The sequence below is a fragment of the Micromys minutus genome, assembly GCF_963924665.1.
Source record: "Micromys minutus genome assembly, chromosome: 25".
NCBI classification, from domain to species: domain Eukaryota; kingdom Metazoa; phylum Chordata; class Mammalia; order Rodentia; family Muridae; genus Micromys; species Micromys minutus.
In genome coordinates this window covers 32,543,304-32,570,635 of record NC_137960.1, presented here as the reverse complement: position 1 = coordinate 32,570,635, position 27,332 = coordinate 32,543,304, and the positions used below count along the sequence as shown (strand labels likewise).

The window sequence follows — 27,332 nt, the reverse complement described above, 5'->3', positions numbered from 1 at the left end:
ACTCCACAGAACATAATTCAGATGATAGATTTAGAATGAAAATATCATTATGCGGAAATATTAACATTGACAGGGTTGAGTAGCATTCTGAGTTACTTAAGAAACATGTTGAGTAAGCTATGAAGGATTGAGATATAATTTGAAAATGACTACTAAATTTTTGATTGGAAAATATATTGACATAACATATACAGGCACAAGTCTTCAAAAACAGTAGATTCCAGGGGAGATAAATGATGAATTATGCTTGGGAATCACTGCTTTTGAGGTATTTGTGAGACAATCATAATAAATACATATTAGATGGAATACAAAAACTATAAAACTCAGCCTTGCAGATACATAGTGGTGAAAGCTTGGCATAAAAGTTCTGACTAAGCTCACCTTGAGACAAGAATGTGACGTTCATGGTGCTGGTTGGTTACTAGCATGAATTACTAAATTAGGCAGAAAAGTGCATATTCTGACTTATGCTGACTATGATTACCTTAGTTTAGTATGAGCACTAAATGTTCAAAGCTGGGGTAAAAGAAAACATAGAAACATGAGGAATTCACTGCTGAAACTGTGTAAGAGTGGACTATTGTCCAGCTACAAATATGATAAATTAGGTTATGACAGCAAGAATACAGTAAATAAAAATCTAGAATATATACCAGTGGACTCAATGTAAATAATGCTTTTTCAGAAATATGTAAATAATAATGTCCCCTGTTCTTCTGTTTGTTTGGGTGTTTGTTTTTGTGTGAGTTGGGGAGTTGTGTTGTGGCTGTGCATTGTATCTACCTGTGTGTGTGTAAGGCCCTTGTGAATTCTAATCAATAATCACACTACTAATCTATGGCTGTGGTCTCTAGTCAATCAACTGATATGCCATTTTGAATGATTCTAACATATTATTTCCTAGTTACCATTTTTGGCTCTTTAATTTCTTTGAATAAAAATATATACAGATAATGACTATATTAGACTGTAAAAACTAATAATATTTTTAAGTGACTTAATCCTGCAAAGTCCAAATATAAGTGTTGATAATATATGTGGAGACAGTTTATACATTAAAAAGTCTGTGAGCTGAAATTGCCATCAGACGAACTATCAGAAGTTTTGAGTGAGTACTTATTGAAATGACTGGAGCAATTGCTACACATTCTTATGAATAAGCACCCTGATTTCTATTTGAAAACCAACTTTCTACATGCATATTGTATATGGATTTAATGAACCTAATCCTGCATTATAGACTGTTGCTTCAGTTAAATATTTCATACATACCTCAGCTATTCTTAATAGTACTTTTTGCTGCACTGGATAGTTGTTGCAAAATTTAGTTTATAAACTGGGCCAGAACAATAAACGCAATTTAAGTCTTTTATAAATGTCTCATGGAAAAGTTAGTATATTTGTTCTTTGACAATATAGACAAGCAGATACACATCAGACACGACATCGTGATACTTTGGAGAGAAGGATAAAAGGTACATCTTTTATCTCTGACTTTACAAAAATCAAAACCAATAAACAGTCATTTTTAGTTTAACAGTCTCAGGTAATACCGTAATTAGCCACCATAATTATCATTAGTAATTGATAGTAATAATAAATATTAAATGAATAGTAATAGAACATTTAATATTTTACATTTGGCTTAAAGGCAAATAAACAAGTTAATATTTTATGATGTTCTGAAAAGTATGTAATATTGAAATATAAATGTTCTATTTAAGCAGAACTTCAGGTAAATAGCTGATGAACTACACAACTTGAGATTTTATTGAGTAAATCCTAAACAAATAATATAAATATAAAAATATTTCAAAATAAGTAAACAATTTATTTGTAATGATCTTTACTTTCTATTCAGTTCCAAACATATTCTCCCTACCCCCTTTCTGATAGAAAACTCGTATAAGACACTAATTTAGTAAGAATAAAGTGATAAATAGGCAAAGGTTGATAGTGACAAGACCCTTACATCGAGACTAGAATAAGAGGTTCTCCCTGTCCTGGAATATGTATATCAGCAGGTATGAAGACCAGAGAAAATGTTTCATCTTCTTCAGTTATGTAGCCACAGGTAACCTGTTCATTCTCCACTAAATAACCTCCCATCCATGTTTATGTAAAAAATTCTAATTAGACCCAACAGGTGAGACATTAAAAATAAAAAAAAATAAAAACATGAAAAGAGAGGACAGTGAGTTTCAAAGAATTTTAGCAGAAAATGGAGAGAATAAAGAGGATAGGGAGCTACTACGGCTAGATTCATTATATATATAAGTGAAACTTTTAAAGAACAAAAATCCAGTAAAATTTGATAAAATAATTATGAGTATAATATCTATAAATAATACTGGCATTGGTCAGAACTTTTGCTGAGATAATAGTCATAAAGGTATTTCTTTTCTTTTCTTTCTTTTTTTTAAATTTTTTTCAATATTGGTAATTGAGCATAAAACGTTTCAAATGCCAGGCAAGGAATTTTTCACTTTACTTCATCCTAAACTTTTTTTCCTTTTATTTTAAAATAGATTCCCACTAAGCTGCCTTAGTTTGTTTTGAACTTGTGATCCTATTGCCCCGTACCCCCAAGTATCTGGCAATATTGACCTGCATTACCAGGCTTATAAACAAAATATCTTTTTAAATGAATCATTTACATTATTTTCTATAATTCTTACTTTAGTAATAGTAAGCCTATTTATTATGTATCATTAGCTGTGTTATGCCTATTACCAAGGACATTCTCAAACAAAACAAATGTCACAAATATATGAACTAAAATGCAATTCCATACCATAAAAATTTAATTCAAGGAAAACTGTCAACTAAGAAATTCTAAAGTAGTTATTTTCTGACTCACAAGGAATTCCTACTTTGTCAATGAAATCAAATTAATAGCAAGTATTTAAGACTTTAGTCAGAAGAGAAAGATTCTTGCAGCTAACCATTGAACTGAACACGGGGATCCCAAGGAAGGAGCAAGAGAAAGGACTAAAGGAGCTGAAAGGGTTCGTAACTCCATAGGAAGAACAAAATTATCAACTAACAAAACCCACCACAGCTCCCAGGAACTAAAACACCAACTATTGAGCACATATGGAGAGACCCATGGCTCCAGGTATATATGCAACAGAGGATAGCCGTGTCTGGCATCAATGGGAGAAGAGGCCTTTAATCCAGTTAAAGTGCATTTTCCCAGTGTAGGGAATGTTACAGCACTGAGGTGGGAGAGGATGGTTGGGAGAGGGAGCATCTTCATAGAGGCAATGGGAGGGGGGAGGTGAGATTGGACTTGGGGGGGGGCAGAGTAACATCTGAAATGTAAATACAGAGAATATCTAATAAATTTTTTTAAAAAGACTTTAGTCAGATAATAAGTCTATTCTTATGATTAAATGTGCCTATATTTTTCTTGTTATGCAGTATTAGATTTTTTTCATAGATATAATGATCTTATCTCAGAGCATCTTCTCTGAACTTAAGAAATTTAGAATTTGCATTCTGTTTTGTTCTCTGTTGATAAAGAAGTAAGCCCTGTGGAAATGAAGATTCACTGTTGTAAAAATCACATCAAAATAACAAAATTAAGACCAGCTAACTGAAAATATTAAACCACTTAATTCAAAATAACTCATTGTGGTTCATTTTTGAAGAAGAATATAGAATATTTGTAGATTTGATCTGTTTGTGACAAAAATATTGACTTTAAGATATACAACAGTACAATAGTGATTTACAAAAAACCATGATATTGGTACAGAGACAGACACATAGATCTATGAAATAGATTTGAAGACCCCAATATAAACTCACACACCTATGGGTCCCTTGGTCTTTGACAAAGAATTTAAAACCATACAAAGGAAAAGAGAAAGCATCTTTATTAGATGGTGCTGATCTAACTGGTAGTCTGCATGTACATGAATGCAAATTGATGCATTTTTATCTCCTTGAATAAAGCTAAACTCCAAGACGATCAAGAACTTCCATATGAAATCAGATACACAGAATGTAATAGAACAAATAGTAGGAAAATGCCTGGAACACATCGGCATAGGGCAAATTTTCCAGAACAGAACACAAATGGCAAACCCTCTAAGCCATTTGACAACAACTTACTAATGGGAACTCATGAAACTGAAAAGCTACTGTAAGGCAGAAGACAGTGTCAATATGACAAAATGGCAATGTACAGATTGGGAAAAGACTTTACTAACCCTCTATCTGATAGAAAGCTAATATTCAATACATACAAAGTACTCAAGAAATTAGACTTATAAAACCACATAACCCAATTAAAAATAAGGTACAGAGATAAACAAAGTATTTAAAACTGAGGAGTCTCAAATGACTAAGAAGTACCTAAAGTAATGTTCAACATTCTTAGTCATTAGAGAAATGCAAATCAAAATTATCCTGAGATTCCACCTTACACCAATCAGACTGGCTAAGATCAAAAACTCAAGTGCCAGCAGATGTTGGCAAGGATGTGGAGAAAGAAGAATACTCCTCCACTGCTGATCAGATTGCAAGCTGCTACAACCACTTTAGGAATCAATGTAGAGGTTTCCCAGAAAATTAAAAATCATTCTACCTGAGCACCAATCTATCTTACTCCTGGGCATATACCCAAAAGTTACTCCACCATATCACAAGGACACATTGTCATTATGTATATAGCAGCTTTATTTATAATGGCCAGAAGCTGGAAACAACCAAAATATTTCTCAACTGAAGAATACATACAGAAAATGTGTTTCATTTACACAATAGACTACTATACTGCTCAGCTATAAAAAAATGAGGACTTCTCAAATTATGCAGGCAAATGTATGGAACTAGAAAATATTATCCTGAGTGAGTTAACCCAAACCCAAATAGATATACATAATATGTACATACTGATAAGTGGACATTAGCCTCAATGCTCAGAATACCCACAATACAACTCACAGACCATATGAAGCTTAATAAGAAGGAAGGACAAAGTGTGGATGCTCCAGTTTCACTTAGAAGGGGAAATGAAGTATTGATGGGAAACAAAAGAAAGTGGATAGAAAAACAGGGAGCAGTTGCAGGTGTAAGAGGAGACAAGAGATAACCCCACGGGGCCAGGCAAAAGAATGGAAGTATGTAGCAGTGAGGGATGGGGGTGTGGGAAACCACTAGAAAGTTCCAGAGCCCATGGATGAAAGATAATACCAGGACCCACTTGGATATTGTTAGCTGAAATGCCCAACAATGGGGAGATAAAACCTGAAGAGACCATCTTGAGTAGATAGACAAGGCCCACAGTTGAGTGATAAGACCACCCATTTGTCTCTAAAATTGTAAAGGTTCCTGTCTAATGAAAATACACGGACAAAAAATGGAGCAGAGACTGAAGTCCTTATAGCAACTGCCCCACCTTTGGATGCATTCCCTGCAGACACCAAACCCAGGCACCATTGCTAAGCTAATGCTAGAGTATTTTTACAGACAGGAGCTTGTTATAGATGTTGCCTAAGAAGTTTTACCAGCATCTGTCTAATACAGATGTAGATGATACTTACAGCCAACCATTGGACTAAGCCCAGGGACCTCAGTGGAAGAGTTAGGGGAAAGACTGAAGGTGCTAAAGGGAATTGCAACTCCATATTAAGAACAATATTAACCAACTTGACAAACCAAACAATGAGCATACCTGGAGGGATCTATGGCTCCAGATACATATGAAGCAGAGAATTGACTAATCTGTCAACAGTGGGAGGAGAGGCACTTGTTCCTGGGAAGGCTTGATCCCCAGAGAAGGGGGATGCTAGAGGTTGATATGGGAATGGGTGGATGTGTGGAGGAGCACCTTCTTAGAGGCAAAAAAGAGGGGTAAGGGGGCATATGTTCTGTGGACGAAAGACTGTGAATGGGTACAGTAATTGAAAAGCATAAAAAAGGGAAATATGCTTTTAATTAAATGATTGAAAATATATAATAGTCAAGTAAAAATGTTAGTAATATTGAAAAGATACTCACATGATCGATTAGTTCACGAACCATTCCATTCCATTGTCCATTCACATCATCCTGAGCTCCATATTTCCCATCTTCCACAAGCCTAATCTCATATGTAAAGCCAAGAATTGTAGATAACTCTCGTAGAAGATCAATACAGTAGCCTTCAAATCGATCATTCCCATAGAGAGGTTTGTCAGACTTCTTAAACAGGACATATGGCTCTTCCTGAAACATAAAACATGGAACAGTGATACATCTGTCAAACAAGACACAGTATCAGAACAATGGATTTTCTTTGAAGAAAGAAAATGTTTCATTAATTTACAACAGCAGTAAATTTAATTTTCTTTTTATTCTTTTTAACATAGTTTAAATATTAAAATTGAAGATATTGATCTTTCTTAAGGAATATGTGTGACCTACAAGAGAATATTTGACTATAAAGCCTCACTGTGTAAATACAGTACCTAATACTATAATTTGGGATGTAAAATAAAATTAATATGTAAATTTGCCATGCTTATAATAAAAATTTGAATTATACTACCTATTCAATAGCTGTTGTACAGTGTCAATCAGATCTATGAATAAGAAAGAATGCTAAATTTTTGTTTCCTATGTAAAATTTGGGAGAATACATATAACTGATATTAACCTTTATCATAAAACAGTGAAGTTGTGAGTACTACAATAAACTGTAGGTGAAAATGCAGATGCTTTCTTAAATCATAGAGACACAGTGTGATGATCAATATTTCCACAAATACTTAGTCTATTTCTATAGTGAGTAATCTCAATTTCTACATGAAAGGGAAGTCATTGAGCCAAGGCTTTTATGCCATACCACATATTAAATGCATATATAGAACACATAACTTCAGATGAAGATTAGTGAAAAAGATAAATAAGATATGTCAGTAGAATAGAGAAATACTGTAAAGTAAGTGCAAGGCAAGAGAACACAAAGGAAAATTTAATTTTTTTTCTTAAAGCTTTTACTAAGGAGGTACATCCAAGTTAGGAAAAGGCGGCAAGATATTCAGAACTTTGAAAGTAAGATTTAGGATATGAGTGATAGTAGGCTTGGAGATAAGTAAGACATAAAAATGTTCATGAAAAGAACAATGGGTATTATGTATTTAACCTGATGTTCAGTGCAGAGAGGTAGAAGAAGTATAGCTCAGACTGAGAATGAGAAATTGAGGAGTCAAGCCCTGTGAGTCTCTAATGCAGAAGTCAGTATAAATATATACATCCTCAGGTACAACCAGAGTCTACATTCAATCCACACTGAATGTGTCCAATCTCGCCAAGTGCAAATAGAAGTCAGACTCTAGTACATTTTGAGGAGTAGATGGTATTAACACATGACATGTTATCCTTGTGACTGCCTGTTCTCATCAAACTCATATCAGCCATTAATTAATTTAACATCTCTTTATCAAAACTTTATATAAAATAAAGCATGTAATCTTCTCAGACTGGTTTCCCATCATTTGTAGTGTAAATTTAGGATTCTTCCATGTCTGCTTTAGGCTGATCGCTCATATTCTGTTAGGGCTGAAGAATATTGAATGGTTCATGATTACCTTAATTATTTGTCCATTTGATTAAAGTTCTGAGAACCATATGTTTCAAATCGTATGTCAACACATAACTCTAAAGTGTATTTGTATATACAGCAAGGAACATGAATGCTGTATCTTTGATAAGAAGTGCTATACTTCACAATAATCTACATTTCAAACCAGTGTGAGAAATTTTGAGCCTTGTGAAATTCTTCATCAATACCATAGTCAGTTGCAGACTTTGGAATATTCTATTGGCTTGTTATGACCTCTCACTATGTTTTCAATTTGCAATTCCCTGATGACTTTCAATGTTGAACAGGTTTTCAGAAAGTTCAAAAGTGTTATATCAGGACAGTTTTATACTTACCACTTAAATTTCTGGTGAGGCTAAATACATATCCCAAGTCTATAAGCTAAAACAATTGTGAACATCTGAAAGTAGTCAAAGCAGTTTAAACCTGTTGAGTCATTTTTAATTACATAAAATGTATTTTATCAGCTTTTCTATCTTGATTTCTACACCAATAGGTTATTTGAAAGAAACCATAATTGGTAATTTTATGTAAAATTAGATAAAAGAGATAAGAACCAGAAATCATTCTATATGTATTCTAAGAGCAAGAAACTTGGGTTTCCTCTAAGATAAGTTGTTTGCTGCAATATCACCAAATTTATAAACATCATTTAGCATAGTTAAAATGTATTCTTTACAGGCAAATAAATTATTGCAAGTATGGCATGTACTCTTCCAACAAAGGACACATCCCGTTTCCCTCTGGCTTTCCAGTTCAACATATTCGAGAACACTGTTCTGTGAAGCCCATTCTATGTATGTTTCCTTTATGCTTTAAAATGGAAGGCAGCGAAAGACTAACAGCACATTTTCCATCATATCTAATTATTTCTTCTGTTAATCCCCCCACTAACTTTAAATAGTTTTAGGCATATGCTATATTTGGTAGTTATACATATATATTGAGTCTATACAAACAAAGAATAGAACAGACTACATATTGAAAATGCACATAGCAGAACAGTCAACTTTGCATCAAAAGTATGAAACACTGCATGGCATATAATGGGTAAAATGACTACTGCAGTGGATGGAGGAAATGAAAGCTCTACTAAAAAAGAAAATCATGGTTCTTGAACTGGAATAAAACAAATACTAGAAACTTCTGAGATATATACATACTTCTATTCTGTTATAGTATGGTAGTAACAAATCCATAGTTCCTGAAGTCATATAAAGAGAGCTGAATATAAAGAGAGGAGAAAAATCACAAGACCCAGTAGAGAACAGAATAAACTAAAAATTCTTGGCAGTTAGAATGATAGTCAAGTGAATCATGTAAGTACAGGAAACTAATTTTACAGAGTTCATACTCAGATTTTAATCATATTACTATTTGTAAGTAAATTAATGTTTGGTTGTCTTTATTCCAATGGCACAAATAAGCAATAATGCTAGTTGAGGTTTTCCTAAGCACTGAATTCAATGCTTGCACATGCTCTAAGTCTTTTAATTGTGTATTTTTATAATGACTACATGGTATCAGAGGCATTATATTTTCATTTTTCAGAAGAGAAACTGAAAGAGACAATGTTAAGATTTTTTTTTTGTAAAAGATCTGCAGCCAGTGGTTATTCATACTCCAAGAACACTTAAGAACAAGACTCCCTATTAATTTATCCTTAGCAATCATTTTACACTCCCTATGAATCCATAATTATGTATAACTCATCATGTAACTGAAAACATGTTGTATTGCTTTATGATTTTTAATCAACTGGGATTAGACATTAGGCTACACTACATGCAAATGGTATTATTTATTGAACAATATAATCAAGATATCATTACAAAAGAATCCAAGGACAACTTTACAAAAGAGAATAAGGAATAAAAGCATAATAAAGAAAATTAATTTCCTAGATGACAAATTAACACCCTTTTAAGAACAAAATCACATCTTTTTAAAATGAAGATCTTTAAACAATTGTGAAAATAGCATGTTATTTATCTGGTTAAAACAGCAATAACTGGGTATTTCTACTCTTAAAATTAAGTCATAATTGGTACTACTTTTTATTTTTATTCCAAAATATTGTTTTTCAATGGAAATGAATATTTTTGATATACTAGAAAACATTAACAACTAATGATGAAGTTTATTTAATGAGGTATATAAAGGATATGCATAAGAAATTAAAATAGTAAAATAACTTCCAAAGTTTTATGACATTTAATTTTATTCATCTGATTTTCTAATTGGACATTCTAACTACTAATTTAATTTTATGTATTTATGAGCCAATAAAAAAGCTTTTGTCAAAGAAAAATAAATTTATTGATTCCTAGCTTATTAAAAACTTTTAAACACCATGCACACCACTAGAGAAAAATTTAGGACATATGTACCTTGCAGGTATTTATGGTTCTCCACAGTGTCAGATGTTACTGTTTTCATATTTAATTCTGATAACTCAGCCATAGTTTTCCACCTGGAATTTTTATCTACAGCTATATTGTGTCAAACATCGTTTTGTATCAAGTCATGACTCTTTTAAAGTCAGTTTCACTGTTTCACATGGCATATAGATAAATAGCAATCTTGTATACAAGAAAGAAAAATGGTACCAGAAGCAATTATTGTATCACACACCAAGTTCAGTGAATAATATGAAAAAATCTCCCGGGCAACTTCAACAATTTCTCATATGCTCCCATATCTGCACATCAGCCTTTGCTGGAAGTAAAGGCACCTTATTCCTCTGGCATGAGTAATAGGATTTTTCAGCATTTTCAAGGTCAAGTCCAATTTTAAGAAACATCCCAATATCTCATGTATTCTTATCTGCATTAGACTGAGAGTTGGCATAGAATGAAACTATAATGAATTTCTGAAGACATGATATGATTTAAGGATAAAGAGAACAAAATGTTTTATAAAATAAAATAAAACTAATAACTTAAAAATATCTATAAATTATATGTTCCTAGGGTCTTATCTCAGGTTCTGTCATTTTCAAAGATTGGCTCACCATTTACTACCATTCCATAATATTCAAAAATATGTTAAAAGACAGTCAAGTAGATCAATGGAATAGAATCAAAGACCCAGAATTGAACCCACATACTTGTGGTCATTTGATCTTTGACAAAAGAGCTAAGAACATTCAAAGGGAAAAGGACAGCCTCCTCATAAAATGGTGATGGTTCAACTGGCAGTCAGCATTCAGAAGAATGCAAATTGATTCCTTATCATCTTGTACAAAGCTCAAGTCCAAGTGGATCAAAGACCTCCCCATAAAACCAGGTAAACTGAAACTAAGAGAACAGAAAGTGGGGAAGAACACATAGAACACATAGGCACAGAGGAAAATAACCTGAACAGAACTTATGCTTATGCTCTATGTTCAAAAATTGACAAATGGGACTATATAAAATTTCAAAGCTCCTGAAGGACCAGGAACACTGTCCAAAGAACAAAATGCCAACCAACAGATTGGGAAAAGATCGTTACCAATCCCACATCTGATAGAGGGCTAATATCCAATATATACAAAGAACTAAAAAAATTATATTCTAGAAAATTAAATAATTATATTAAAAATGGAATACACAGCTAAACAAATACTTTTTGACTGAGGAATATAGAATGGCTGAGAAGTACCTAAAGAAATCATCCCTAGTCATCAGGGAGATGAAAGTCAAAACAACTCTGAGATTCAACCACACACCAGTCAGAATGGCTAAGATCAAAAACTCAGGTGACAGCAGATGCTGGAGAAAGAGGAACACTCCTCCACTGTTGGTGGGGTTGTAAACTGGTGCAACCACTCTGGAAATCAGTCTGGCAGTTTCTCAAAAAATTGGACATATTACTACCTGAGGAAACAGCTATAACACTCCTTGGCATATACTGAAAAGGAGCTCCAGTATCTAACAAGGACACATGTTCAACCATGCTCATGACAGCCTTATTTATAATAGCCAGAGGCTGGAAAAAATCTAGATGTTCTTCAACAGAGGAATGGATACAAAAATTGTGATACATATACTTAATGGATACTACTCAGCTATTAAAAGCCATGAGTTCATGAAAATCAAAGGTAAATTTATGGAACTTGAAGCTATTATTCTGAGTGAGATAACCCAGTCACAAAAGAACACTCATGGCATGTACTCACTTATATGCGAACACTAGCCAGTACATACCTACATGTAGCCATTCTCCCTACCTTGATGATTGTGGACTAAAGCTCTGAAACTTTAAACAATCCCCCCCCCCCAAAAAAAAAAGAAAGAAAGAAAGAAAAAACAAAACAAATCAAAACAAAAAACAAACACTGGCTAAGCAATTAGTAATTTTGTTTAACTTTGTATTTCTAAACTTCACTTAGGCATAAAATCATCTTAGGGCATTCTACAACTTAACTACAAAACTATTGCCAGCATCATAAAATTATGAAGAAAATAATAAACACAGAAAGTATAGCTACTGCATACAGAAAACTAGTGTTGTGCTATGAACGTTCTGTTCTGTTTCAAGATTATAGAAAATTTTACAGTCTAACAAATATATAACTTTAAAAGTTCAAAACAACAAATACAAATTAGGCCACATTTGTAAAGATAAAATTGAAACATATATGAAATTATACATTGTATTGTCTTTGTTTCCAATTAAAGATGAGGAAAGAAGAAACCATTTTCTATGAAATATGAAATGTTTTTCAACATCATTTAAAAGTTGGGTAAAATAGAAACACAAACAAAAACCCAACAAAAAATTGCATCTTAGGTTTATTCTAAAAAGTTGGCAAAAATTATGAAGTATATTGATTTATTAGCAACAATATATAGAGGTGAAACAAATATTACTGCATATAATTTGTGAGATTCAAATTCATAAGAATGTTTGTTTCTTTCAGGTATTATTTAATAACATCATCCACAAACTTCAACAGAAATATAACTAATAAATTAAATGGTAAATAAAGACATACAAACATCATATTTTATGGAGTTATGAATAAAAAGTATTCTTAGCAATTTTAAGGAAGATAAAATGGTGCTTTCTGTTGAGCAACACAATATTTACTTCCCTCCAGGTCTAAGAGTGTAAGGCTTAATTAGAGTAAGAGAATAATCTGTCACTGAGTCTGTGCCAGAAAACCCATGGAAAGACAATTAAAAATTTAAATCAGATAAGACTATCATATTTAAAACTCAGGATCTCAGGTCATAGGAATTAGATATCTGTAAGAAAGAGGAGACAGACTGGAAAACCACGACCTAGTTGAGTATTTACTTGATCTTAAATGCATCATGATTATAAAGTCACAATAAATATCCCTTCTATACACAGTGACTTCTGAACCCACTTTACAGGCAGTGCTAGTCAGTCCCTGGCTTATGGAGTTTTAATTTACCATATGAGGACTGCAATGGCTTAAAAGCAAGGCTTATTCAACAACCCTGTTTTTCATATTTATTTATGATTTTTTTGGTTTTCTTAGCAATGAAGCAATGTACAGCATGATAATTTTTTGTAGCATGCGTAACATCAACAACCATTTTTCTGCCACCTCATGACTATGGTTACAATGGACTCATGAAGATACCATATTATTGAAAAACAAGAGCAACCTGCTTATTATTTTCTGTCTCAAAATTGTTTAATCTCATTTGTCAATACTGTATTATATTTGTATATCAAGCCAAAAAATATTTGTTAAGAAAAACCAACAAAAAATATACAAAACTCTTGGCATGAGCAATCACAGGAAAATGAACAATGCCAGCCTCTACTGTATTTTATCCTTATTTCAATGGAACCATTCTTAGGAGCTCAAAAACTGCATATATAAACTCCACATACATAAAAATGTCACCAAAATAACAAAATAATATGTAATTAAAATTGTACTCATCTACTCCTTCAAATTTGCTCTTTCCACTTAATTCCATTTTAACTATGTTTAAGAGAAAAAAAAAAAAAGGTTTATCTTCAGTTGGCAAACTGGTAACCTTCCCCTCCTCCTCCTTGAGGCAATTCTCTTCTGGGTGTGTTCAACTATCACTGTAATTGAGACTTCATCAACTCTTGCTTTTGCCATATTGTCTCAGCTCTTTGGGCCAAATTCTCTCTCATAAACAGTTTAATCTCTAATATTGAGAATTTTTTTTAAAAAATCCCAAGTTGATTATGTTGTCAACACAGTTAAAATCCTTCAAGATTATATTATAATTAATATCATTAATGTTGATTTTCATTGTGAGATTTACAAAGGCCCCTTGCATTGATACTGTCAGATGCTTACCCTTACCCAGCTACTGACAACACATGCTCAGAGTGTTATCAGTAATGGAATACTGATAGTTATTCATAAACTCTGAGAGCCTTCAGGCATGTATGCCTGTAAGCAATTTTTTTCAATCCACTATTCTCTCTGTTTTACTGAGTTTGACATTTTAAAAATTGTTCTTATAATTGAAATGATGTTTTATTGAATCCAAATTATATGTTGCTATGCTTATAGAAGAGTGTGTCATTCTGTCATTCATACTGAATCTGAGAAGCTTCTTGTAGTATGCAGAAATTTACGAAGAGGCCTGCCACTGGACAATGTGATGAAAATGGGAAACTGGAGGAGTCGGTCCTAAATGAGATGTCATCATCAAACCATGACTCTCAGAAAACTATGTGGAAGAGGAGGAATAAGAATTGTAAGAGTCACAGTGGCAAATAACTCCAAAGAAATAGCAGGTACAAGACTATAGGGTCCCAGCACTGAAAGAGTAAGTAGACACAAAATGCCACACCAACCATGAAACTACTTGCCACCAATACTCGCTGATAAAGATGAAAATCAGTTTTCACCTATGGATGTGTCACTGGTTATATAAACCATATTATAGCAGGCTCCATGACCTCAAGTAGTTGCTCAACACAAAACAAAGTTGATGGATTTGTGAGTGTGAGGGCGAATAGGTTTTTATTCCATTGAGTCTAACCTGGCAATTGTTTCTCATTGAGTTTTTGTTTGGTTTTTGTTTTTGTGTTTGGGGATTTAGTTCTGGAAAAAAAAAAACAGAGAAAAATATGTTGGGTTGGTAAGTAGTAGGTTAAGCAATAGCAAAGAAAAAAAAGTGATCAAAATAAAACGTATGAAAATATTTTAACAGTAAAAATAAATGAATAAAGAAATTAAAATCTATAGCAGTGGTTACAGGTCCTCGAGAAGAATATCCTATTGTTATTTTTCTCAATATCATGTTGACAAATTACTTCTAAACATTTACATTTATATTCACAGAACTGAGCTGATCTCTGCTTTGTTCAGAAAAATTCTTTTTGAATGGAGAGACAGCCATCAGAAAGATGAATAACTGGCCAAAGGATTAGGAGGATGAGAACGAATTTTCAGCTATAAATTGGATATCTATATCAAACTTCCCACAAGTCAAGTCTCAGAGAACATCTCCCAATATGAAGCTGAAAAAGTGTAAGATCCAGAGGATATTTAGAACTACTATAAAATTCTGTCTTCCAGATATTATGTGATCACTTCAATTATGAATTAATAGCAGGTTTTTAATCTGCATAAAACAAGCAAAACAATTAATCCAGCCAGAATTCTAGCATAGGTGAGGGAGAAATTCTCCAGGTTTCACGGTTTGCTTATTAGATACCGAGAGTTGTTAGGTGATGGGAAAGATTCACTGATTTTTGAAAGCTATGGGCATAGGTGTCCTATGCTCAGTGGATGACATCATACCCATGCATGTGGGGAAAAATAGTTGTGAGATGCATACAATCTAATTTTTTAAAAATATTGGTGAAATTCTCAAAACTGAGGAATCATCACATAAATTGAATTAATAACTATAGAGTTTGGGATGAGAAACATTGCCCATAGTCTTGGACATTTGAATACCTGATCCTTTATTGGTGGTGGTATTTAAAAGATTTAAATAGTGTAGTCTCTCTGGAGGCATATGTCAGTGATCAGAAACATTTAAAAATGAGCCTCACATAATTATAGTGTACTCTTTCTGCATTATTGGTCCTGAACTCCAAGGTGTAGGCCCTCAGCTCTCTGCACATGCTGATGCTGTCTATTTTAGCCCACATTCTGGAATGCAAACAATTTCCTTGGTCATAGTTTTTCTTATTATTATAACAACAGAAAAAAACTAATAGAATAAAGATTTTTTATTGAAAAATGACAGGAATTAGTGGACTAAAAACAAAATTAAAGAGAACATATAAATTATAAAATAAATGCAAAAGAAAATATTTGAAATGTGACACCTTTGTAGTACCACTAGACTCATCAATGGGGAACCATTCTTGGTAGTAGCTATGACTCCACCACTGTCATCAATGAAGAAAGATCATAAACATCAGTCTAAATAAACAGGGTGTAAATGTCTTTCAAGAACAAACAAGAAATAATTAGGGAAGATGATTTCAAACAAAGTAAAATATTTTATCAAATAAATCAGAATATAGATGTGGTTGGCATCTTGGCATCTATATTTAAAACAAAGAAACTATGAAGAGAATGAACAGTTCTCAAAAGAAGCAAAACCAATAATTATGCCAAAATATGTTCTTAGCTATCAAAGTAATACAAGTCAAAACTGCTGTGAAAGTCTATTTTACTGTATTAAGCATGTATAACATTCTAATGTTGGAAAAAGGGAAAAGAAGAATTCTGCTTACTGTTTCTTGGTTGTAATGGTTGATTTCTGTGAAAATCAGTTTAGGAAGCTCTCAAAATACTAAAAACAAAACTATATATGACCTAGCTAAAACTACAAACGAGTATATTACTCCAATGCCTCTAGGTTACCACGGCTAAGAGATAGAATGTGCCCTGCACATTCAAATTTATTGCTATATTATTCACAACATAAAGGAATTGTCACCAAATCTAGATTTCCATCAACAGGGAGAAGGATAAAGAAAATTTGAAAATACAGTACAGGGTAAATGAAAGGTAAAATGGAAAAAAATGGCATTTAAAGCACGCACACACTCTCTAGAAATCAGTCTTTTGGTTCCTCAAAAAATTGGAGATATTACAACCTGAAGACTCAGCTCATCCACTCCTGAGCATATATCCCAAAGATGCTCCAACATCTAACAAGGATACATGCTCCACCATGTTTATAGCAGCCTTATTTATAATATTCAGAATCTGGAAAGAACCTAGTTGTACTTCACAGAGGAATGAATACAAAAAGTGTGGCACATTTTCACAATAGAGTACTAATCAGCTGTTAGCAACAATGGCTTCATGAAATTCCTAGGCAAATGGATGGAACTAGAGACTATCATACTGTATAAGGTAACCCAGGCACAAAAGAACACACATGGTATGCACTCACAGCTAAACAGGTACAAGCCTGAGAAAGCTCAGAATACCTAAGAAACAATCCACATACTTTAGGAAGCTCAAAAAGAAGAAAAACTAAAATGGGGATGTCTCAGTCCTTCTAAGAAGGGAGATCAAAACAATCAGGGGAAGAAATACAAGGTCAAATAGAGGAATAGGGATTGAAGAAAAGATCATTCAGAGGCTGCCTCACTCAGAGATCTACCCAATATGCAACCACCAAACCACAAGCACTATTGCTGATGCCAAGAAGTACTTACTGACTGGCACCAGATAAAGATGCCTCCTTAGAGGGTCTGCCAGAGTCATACTGATGCACCTGAATATGCTTGTAGCTAACCATCGGACTGAACGTAGAGACCCCAGTGTAGGTGCTAAAGAAAGTACTGAAGGAGCTGAAAGGAATTGCAACCTCATGGGAAGAATAGCATTATCAACCAATCAACCCCTCCCACAACTCCTATGGAGTAAAACACCAATCATTGATCACACATCGAGAGACCTATGGCTTCAAGTACATAAGTAGTAGTAGATAGCAATATCTGACATCACTGGGAGAAGAGGTCTTTGGGCCAAGAGAGGGTAATTAGAAGCCGGTGCACCTTCCTGAAGTCAAGGGAGAGGGTGGGGAGAAAGGGGAAGGGAAAACCATTTTAAATAAATTAATATCTAATAAAAAACAAATAAGGCAAAGCAAAAAAACTAAAGCACACACATATGTAGTAAAAGTTGAAAGAAGAATTATTATTAGAGGGAGAAAGAGCATAAGCAAAAAAGGAGAATAGGAGTAGTGAAAGAACAATAAAAGGAGACAAGTGTAAATAAAATATATTGTCATATATATATATATATATATATATATATATATATATATAGTAGAAAAACACAATTTAAACATTAAAATATATAAATACATAAAAGTTCAGCCAAAAGATGAATAATAATCAGAAGTTGTTATCTGATTTATATAAATCAGGTTGGACAAAAATTTAATATATAATTTATCTATATACATATTTATTCATAACAAGGCAAATAATTAAGGCCAAATAATTTGAATATATAAAAATTTGACATTTTAGTCAGATAGTTATGAATGTCATCAGTGAAGAAAATTGATAAAATTGCATAGTTTTTTTAATGTGTATAGTCAAAATATTCACCACCCAAAAGCTAAAATGCTCTTTTCAACTTAAAGTCTTTTTAAAACATTTGTCATAGAAAATGTCATCTCTGTATGAATTTATTAAACAAAAGTTAATTAATGCATCATCAAAATCTCAGAAAATTATCTTCTAGTTCTTCTAAATTGTGTAATATATTGTTACAAAATATAAACAATCTCCTATGCTCTAGAACACCAAAAGTTACTCTCCCTAATTAGCCTGTTAAATAAAAACAAAAAAACAAACAAAAATAAAAAACAAACAAACAAAAAAACATATCTTTGTTCCATTGAGCAACTTGTGAGTAGTTGAGAATGCCTCTCTTTGTGAGAAAAAACCTGAGGAGAAGCTCCTATACACCAGTTATAGACCTATGTGACAGAATCTGAAGCCTCGACTGTCTTTACTAGGTATAACACTATATATGGTCTTGGAAGTTGTATCTGTCATTTTGTTTTTTTTTCTGGGTATGGTAATGTATTCATACAAATTAGTTAATAATTTCATGGTAGATTTATTTAAAACCATATGAAGGAATTGAGATGATAAGTATTGAACCAACTAAAAACTTAGAGACAATTCTATGAAGATCAATAAAAATAATACAGTTTCCACAGGTGGGAACCCACTTTTGCCCCAATAACTGTCCAAAGAGGGACCCACCAGGTACACACAGGCCAAAGGAACACCAGAGCTGCCTCAGACAGGATCCAGTCTCCACCTGTACCTAGAGCTAATGCTTTCTAATACCCCTCTTAACTGAAAACATGTCTAGAGAGAATGAACTCCCAGGCATGCTTTCACTCCTAGGACCTTACAGGCTCACAAGCTCCAATCAGAGACAGTAAGACAAACTAACACTAGAGATTATCAGATGGTGAAAGGCAAGTTCAAGAACATAAGCAAGAGAGAACAAGTCTATTTGGCATTATCAGAACCCAGTTCTCCCAACACAGCAATCCTGGATAACTCAACACACCAGAAAAGCAAAAGTTGAATTAAAAAAATCACATCACCTGATAACGATAGAGGACTTTAAAAGGTATATAAATAACTTTCTTAAAGAAATACAGGAGAACACTGATAAACAAGTAGAATCCCTTAAAGAGGAAATACAAAAGTTCATTAAAGAATTAAAGAAAAACACCACAAAACAGTTAAAGGAAATTAACAAAAGCAATAAGTAGAAGATAAAAGTGGAAATATAAGAAATAACACAATCCCAAAAAAGACAACCCTGGAGATAGAAAAGCTAGGAAAGAAATTAGAATCATAGAAATAAGCATCATCAACAGAATACAAGAGATAGAAGAGAGAATCTCAGGTGAAGAATACCATAGAAAACATTGATACAAACATCCAGAAAATCCAGGAAACAATGCAAAGAACAAACCTAAGAAAAATAGGTTGAGAAGAAAGTGAAGACTTCCATCTTAAAGGGTCAGTAAATATCTTCAACAAAATTATATAAGAAAACTTCTCTATCCTAAAGAGAAACATGCCCTTGAATATACAAGAAGCCTACAGAACTACAAATAGATTGGACCAGAAAAGTAATTTCTTCCATCACATAATAGTCAAATCACCAAGTACACAAAACGAATAAAAGCAATAAGGGAAACAGGTTGAGTAACATATAAAGACAGATCTATGAGAATCACACTAGACTTCTCAACAGAGACAATAAAATCTACAAGATCAAGGGCAGATGTCATACGGAACATAAGAGAACACAAATGCTATTCCAGGCTACTATATCTAGCAAAATATTCAATTACCATATATGAAGAAACCAAGATATTTTATGAAAAAACAAATTTATATACAACCTTTCCATAAATCCAGCCCTACAAAAGATAATAGATGGAAAACCCCAAAACAAGGAACAAAACAACACCCTGGAAAAAGCAAGAAAGTAACCTTTTTTCAATAAACTCAAAAGAAGATAGCTAGACATTCAGAATGATACCTCTAACAACAAAAATAACAGGAAGCAACAATCACTATTTCTTAAATATATCTTAATATCAAGGGATTCAGTTTCCCAATAAAGATACATAGACTATCAGACTAGATACATAAACTGGATGCATTTATATAGGCCAATTTATCTTATCTAGGTGGGCGGTTTATATATTTGTCAATGGGCTGTAATTTTATTGTGTGAATGGATTGTGGATTGAGAATTTAACATATAGATCTGTTTGATAAATTACTGATTGTTAAGTCATGTTTTTACTAAGCTATGGAGTATCTGAGCCAAGTCCCTGGCTGATAGAAAGAAAGCTGGGTAGGATGGTTTGCAGACCATGTGGTAGAGAAAAAGACCAGGTGCCTGGGCTTCACACTAGAGCGGCTCCTGGAATGTGAACTCCACTTGGAGTGAGACAGCATGGAACTGGTTACTGTAGATTCATTTTTTAAAAAATATTTACTGTAACAGTTTAGTAAAAATGATCACATCTACAGAGATGTCAAAATCTCAAGTATTTCGAAAATAGAGCTTTGTCAAGAATCAAAATGATTGTTTAGCACAGAAATAAAAATAGTTTATTATCAAATTAAAACTTGTAGGTGTTTAAGAGCTCATAAGTTTAAATATTTGCCTGGGACAAAAAAGAAAAAAGTTATATTCTGGCTTCTTGAAACATGTTTGAGAAAATAAAAACTGAAACTATATGCCATTTGACTTTGAAATAACTAGAGAAAGACTTGAAATATTCAGTGCCATTTCTTGTACAACAAGCTATACAACTTTATTACACCGCAATTACATCCTTGTGGTCTTTGAAATGCATTGGATCTTGACTCTAGCATTAGATGTATTTATTTAATCTTTACATCATTTAAGCCTTATTTACACTTTTATAACCACTATCGTAATTTATATAACTGTGAACACACAGGATATTTTGCTAAAATTAATAGCCATGTTAAAAAATAATTTATAAAATAATGTACTATAAAATTAACAGAAAGAGCCTATTAGTGTAAATTATAAAATTTGACACTTAAAATCTAGACTATTAAAATTGAACTCCTGGCTTTGTTTTAATGTGCTATGTAAGTTGGCTAAAAAAACACGTAATATAGAATAAAATAAGTAGGTCAATAACTCCAAGAGAAATTCTAAAAATGTTTTACGTCATCTTTACAGGGGAAAATGTTTTACAATGTGACTTTTTTTAAAAAGAATCTAGTCTTATGACAAATGGACTAATACCATGTACGGCAAGACCTCATACAGCAGTTCCTCAGTTTTCACATTCTTTGACATTCTGAAAATAAAGAAATAGCAAATATCTAACACTGTGGTAAACTGAGTGTAGGGGCGGCTTGTGGATCCAGTGATACTGCCCTGGTGCCCTGCTCCACACTAGAGTTGCTCCCGTGGAGTGAGATCATGGTGCTTGTAACAACAGAACCATATTTTAATATTTACCCCAAAAGTCCAACAATAGTATGACTTCAGTATAGTCACCACTGAATATCCTTCAACACAATGTTCAAATAATAACTAAAGTTTATTGAAATATATTTCAACTATTATAAATTTTATTTATGTCTGAATTAAACAATTTTTATTATATATTTTTTTATTTTTGGAGACAGGGTCTTTTTTTGTTTATACCTGGCTGTTCTTGAACTCTGTCGACCAGAGTGACCTAACAAGAATTGATCCTATTCCTGCCCCTGCCTACCAAGTGCTGAGATTAGAGGCATATGTCACCATGCCTGGCATAAAATTTATTAATAAACTTTACTATATTTTTCTCAGTTACAAATACAAAAGATTAATTAAAATTAAAATTTCTACACTGGTGCTATGAATATAAAAAATAAGAGCAATCAGTGTCGTCACACAATAGGAAAAAAAGAGTCTACCAACAGCGTTACAAAATGAGTTTATAAAACCATAATTTTTAAAAATTAATTTGCATTGTTTATCCAGAGGTAAAATTATGAAAAGTTAAAGGTATTTTACAAGATTAGTGGTGTCACCAGTCACCATCACCGCCACTGAGAAAATTTTGTTCAGCTAGCTTATTCTAATATTTCTGTTCTTTTAAAGTCCCTCTAGACTTAACATAAAAAGGAGCATCAATCTGAAAAGGTGAATTACAGATGAAGCATGGGAGGAACACATAAAACAGCATGTCAGGCTCTTCAGGAAAGGAAATATTGTGTTTTATGACTTTAGCTCCTGTTTTCCTTCAGGTCCAACTTGGGGATACCCTAAGTGGCTGTTCTAAATTCACTGCCCAGTCTACCTCATCAATTTGACACCTGACACAGGAAAGAAGCCATTTGTAAGACAGGCTCTAAGCCATGATCAAACTTGTTTGAATAAAATGTAGAGCTGTAAATCTCACATCCTATTAACAATGGCCACTCGCTTTTTCGGGAAAATGTTTATTACACGGAGCTTGAAAACACAGTTGTTAAAATACTGTTGCTCTTATTCTTTAATAATATCTCATTATGAAACATGATGATGAGAAATAAGAGATTTTTATTCTTAGTCAACATTTGATTACTATTTATGAATGGAAAGGCATCTCATAATTCAATGATGATTTCAAAAACTATATTATCAATATTAGGAAGCATAACATTTAAGTGTTTATTTGATCAAGTAAATGAAAGAAGTTTGAACTTCTTTCAAAAGTATATCAGCAAGAAACCAGTTAAATTATATCAATAAAAGTCCTTCTGAGACATGCGATTACATCACTTAGTAAACAAATTTAAAATGAAAAGAAAATCAATGAGTCCAATATTGCTAATATTCATAAAAGTAATTACTTTTTTATTAACTTGTATTCCTTCTCAAGGACTGTAGATAATTTTGTACTTGTGATTTCAGTTGAATTCTCATAATAATTAATGCCACTGATCCAAATTATATTTACCATTCTAAACTGATCTTCAATCATTTATCCTTAAGCTAAATTGAGGATGATTCATAAAAAACATAGGAAGCATTGATTCACAAAGAAAAGAAAGAAAGGAAGGAAGGAAGGAAGGAAGGAAGGAAGGAAGAAAAATTTACCAGAGGATATTATTTGACAGTAAGTTTAACTAGAAGTCATTTTGGAGCATCTTAATGCTTCAAAATCCCCTCATTTTGGATGGTGGAAGAAGTATGCAGAAAACAAATAGTACAAGGGTAAAGTAAATTTCCATAACATAGACACAAGAAAAGAAAAGGATGAAAGCTAAGCAATCTATAATACAAATAAAGATGCAATTGACTACTACTGCTTCTTTAATGGTACTAACACTTAGTTACTTTTACTCAAGTTTCCTCATTCTTTTTCTCCCATTTTTAATTAGATACTCTCTGTATTTACATTTGAAGTGTTATCCCCTTCCCCCACCCCAGAACCCATCCCTCTCCCCCTCTACATGTCTTCACAAAGGTGTACTTACTCCTAATAACCATCTCCACCTAAGTGCCTTGGCATTACACTATATTGGAAAAACATGCCCTCTGTGGACCAAAGACTTCTTGTCACTTTGATGCAAGACACTGTTATCTTCAGCTCCATATGTACCTAGAGTCATAGGTCTCTCAATGTGTGCTCAATGGTCGGTGTTTTAGCCCATGAGAGTTTTGAAGGCTTTGGTTGGTTGATAATGTTGTTCATCCCATGAAGTTGCAAACCGTTCTAGCTCCTTCAGTTCTTTCTTTAGCACATTCATTGAGGTCCCTGTATTCAGTTTGATGGTTAGCTGCAATCATCCTTACCTGTAACTGTATGACTCTGGCAGAGCCCCTGAGGAAGCATCTTTATCTGGTTCCTGCTAATATGTTCTTCATGGCATCAGCAATAGCACTTGGGTTTCATGGCTGCATATTGGGTGATTCCCTGTGTGAGGCAGCCTCTGAATGATCTGTTCTTCAATCCCTCTTTCTTTATTTGGCCTTGTATTTCCTCCCGTGATTGTTTTGTTCTCCTAAGATAAACTGAGGCATCCCCATTTTGGCCTTCATTATTTCTGAGAAATCATTTCCTTTATTAGGTCTATGAATTGTTTCATGTGTATTAAGAACTTTCTGGGGTTAGTATCTACTTATAAGTGAGTGCATACCATGTGTGTTCTTTTGTGACTGGGTTAACTCACTCAGGATGATCGTCTCTAGTTCCATCCATTTGCCTATGAATTACAGGAAATCCTTGTTTCTAATAGCTGAGTAGTACTCTATTGTGTACATGTACCACACTTTCTTTATCCATTCCTCTATTGAAGAACATCATGGTTCTTTCCACTATCTGGCAATTATAAAGAAGGCTGCTAAAAACATGGTAGATCATGTGTCCTTTGTTATATATTGAAGCATCTTTGGGGTATATGTTAGTACTATGTCAAATTTTCTGAGGAACTGCAAAACTGATTTCCAGAGTGGTTCTATCATCGTACAAGCCCACAAACAATGGAGGAGTGTTCTTCTTTCTCTAAGTTCTCCTCAGCATCAGCTGTCATCTGAGTTATTGATCTTAACCATTCTGACTGGTGTGAGATGGAATCTCAGGGTTGTTTTGATTTGCATTTCCCTGATGACTACTGATGTTGAGCATTTCATTAGGTGCTTCTCAGCCATTCAATATTCCTAGGTGGAGAATTCTTTGTTTAGCTCTGTACACCATTTTTAAAAATAGGATTATTTGATTCTCTGGAGTCTGATTTCTTGCCTTGTTTATATTATATTGCATATTAGCCCTCTATCAGATGTAGGATTGGTAAGGAACTTTTCATAATCTATTGGCTGCTATTTTGTCTTCTTGACAGTGTCCTTAGTCTTAAAGAAACTTTGGAATTTCATGAGATCCCATTTGTTGATTCTTGATCTTAGAGCATAAGCCATTGGTGTTCTGTTGAAGAAAAATATACTCGTGCCTATATTTTCTAAGCTCTTCCACACTTTCTTTTCTAATAGTTTCAGTGTGCCTGGGTTTATGTGGAGGTTTTTGATCCCCTTGGACTTAAGCTTTGTACAAGGAGATAAGAAAAGATCAATTTGCATTCTTTTGCACCATGGCTGCTACTTGAAACAACCCATTTGTTGAAGAGGCGGTCTTTTTTCCCATTGAATGTTTTTAGATCTTTTGTCAAATACCAAGTGATCATAGGAGTGTGCGTTCATTTTTGCAACGTCAATTAAGTTCTATTGATCTACCTGTCTATCTCTGTACCAATACCATGCATTTTTTTAATCACAATTTCTATGTAATATATCTTGAGGACAGGAATGGTGACTAGTTTTTGTTTTTTGTTTTTTTTTTTTGTTTGTTTGTTTTGTTTTGTTTTGCTTTTTTGAGAATTAATTTTACTATCTTAGGTTTTGGTTGTTCCAGATGAATTTGCAGATTGCTTTTCCAACACCATTAAGAATTGATTTGGAATTTTAATGGGAATGGCATTGAATCCATGGATCGCTTTTGGCAAGATAGCCATTTCTCTAATGTTTATCCTCCCAATTCATGAGCATGGGGTATTTTTTATCTTCTGAGATCTTCTTCAATTTCCTTCTTCAGAGAGTTTTAGTTTTGTTATATAGATCTTTCACTTGCTTAATTAGGGTCACACCAAGTTATTTTATATTATTTGTAACTACTGTGAAGGGTGTATTTTCCCTAATTTCTTTCTCAGCATGTTTATCCTTTGAGTAGTGGAAGACTACTGATTTGATTGAGTAAACTATATATATATAGCCACATTGCTGAAGTTGTTTATCAGCTGTAAAAGATCTCTGATAGAATTTTTGGGGTCACTTAAGTATACTATCATATCATCTGCAAATAGTAATATTTTGAATTCTTTCTTTCCAATTTGTATCCCTTTTACTTTTTTTGTTGTCTAATTACTCTGTCCAGGACTTCCAGTACTACATTGAATAGGTATGGACAGAGTGGACAGTATTGTCTACTCCCTGATTTTAGTGAGATTGCTTTGAGTTTCTTACCATTTTGTTTGATGTGGGCTACTGGCTTGTTGTATATTGCTTTACCTGTGTTTTGATATGGGTTTTGGATTCCCAATCCTTCCAAACTTTTAACATGATGGGGTTTTAAATTTTGTCAATTGATTTCTCAGCATCTAGTGAGGTGATTATGTTGTTTTTTTCTTTGAGTTTGTTTATATGGTGGCTTATGTTGATTGATTTTTTTATATTGAATTATTCCTGCATCCTAGGGATGAAACCTACTTGACCATGGTGAATGGTCATTTTGTTGTGTTCTTGGATTTGGTTTAAAGGAATTTTATTGAGTATTTTTGCAATGATGTTCATAACTAAAATTGTTCTGAAGTTACCTTTCTTTCTAGGGTGCCCTTATACTTGAAGTATAGCTATTCAGGATTGAGAGTTAATCTTGATAGATTTTTCCTGTGATGAGAAAAAAGTGTTTTTCCTCACATTTTTGATAACTTTTGGTTGAAAATCTATTTTATTTGATTTTGAATTTGATATTTGATATCCAACTGGTTTTCTGGTACCATTTGCTTAATTTTTATTTACCAACCTTTTACTCTGTCTTTGTCTCTAAAATGAGTTTCCTGCATGCAGCAAAATGCTAGATACTGTTAACTATCTAGTCCGATAGTCTATGTCTTCTTTTGGGAATTGAGTCCATTTATATTAAGAGATATTAATGAATAGTGATTGTTGTTTTTCAGTTGTTTTCTGTTGTTCTTGCTGTCAGAGGTAGAATTATGTTTGTGTGCTTTTCTTCTTTAGGTTTTCTTGCATAATTATTTTCTTGTTTTTTCTTGGGTGTAGTTTTCCTCCATGTGTTGAATTTTTCCATATATTGTCCTTTGTATAGATGGACTTGTTGACAGATATTGTGTTTGCTTTTGTCCTAGAATATCTTGGTTTTTCCATCTATAGTAATTGAGAGTTTTTTGTGTTCTTAGGGTCTGTATGATGTCTCTCTAGAATCTTCTAGCTTTCATAGTCTCTGTTAAGATGCCTTTTATAAATCAGACTCTTCTGCCCTCTTCTACACCTATTATCCTTAGGTTTTTGTCTTCTCATTTTGTCATGGATATCCTGGATGTTTTGTGTTCGGAGCGTTTTGTATTTTGCAATTTCATTGAATGCTGTTTCAATGTTCTATATGTTGTCTTTGGCCCCTAAAATCCTCTGTTCCATCTCTTGTAGTCTGTTGATGATGCTTTC

The 27,332-nt window shown here is 33.2% G+C and overlaps 1 protein-coding gene across 2 annotated transcripts in view; it reads right to left on the bottom strand.

Moving 5' to 3' along the window:
* GRIK2 (glutamate ionotropic receptor kainate type subunit 2) overlaps positions 1-27,332 on the bottom strand; it is a gene marked incomplete at both ends in the record, with an annotated part of 685,772 nt that overhangs the window by 254,952 nt on the left and 403,488 nt on the right. For both annotated transcript variants that reach the window (XM_080937894.1, XM_080937895.1), the window contains one exon: positions 6,013-6,219. In XM_080937894.1, coding sequence (XP_080794020.1) covers positions 6,013-6,219 — 207 coding nt within the window. The remainder of the gene's footprint in view (positions 1-6,012; positions 6,220-27,332) is intronic.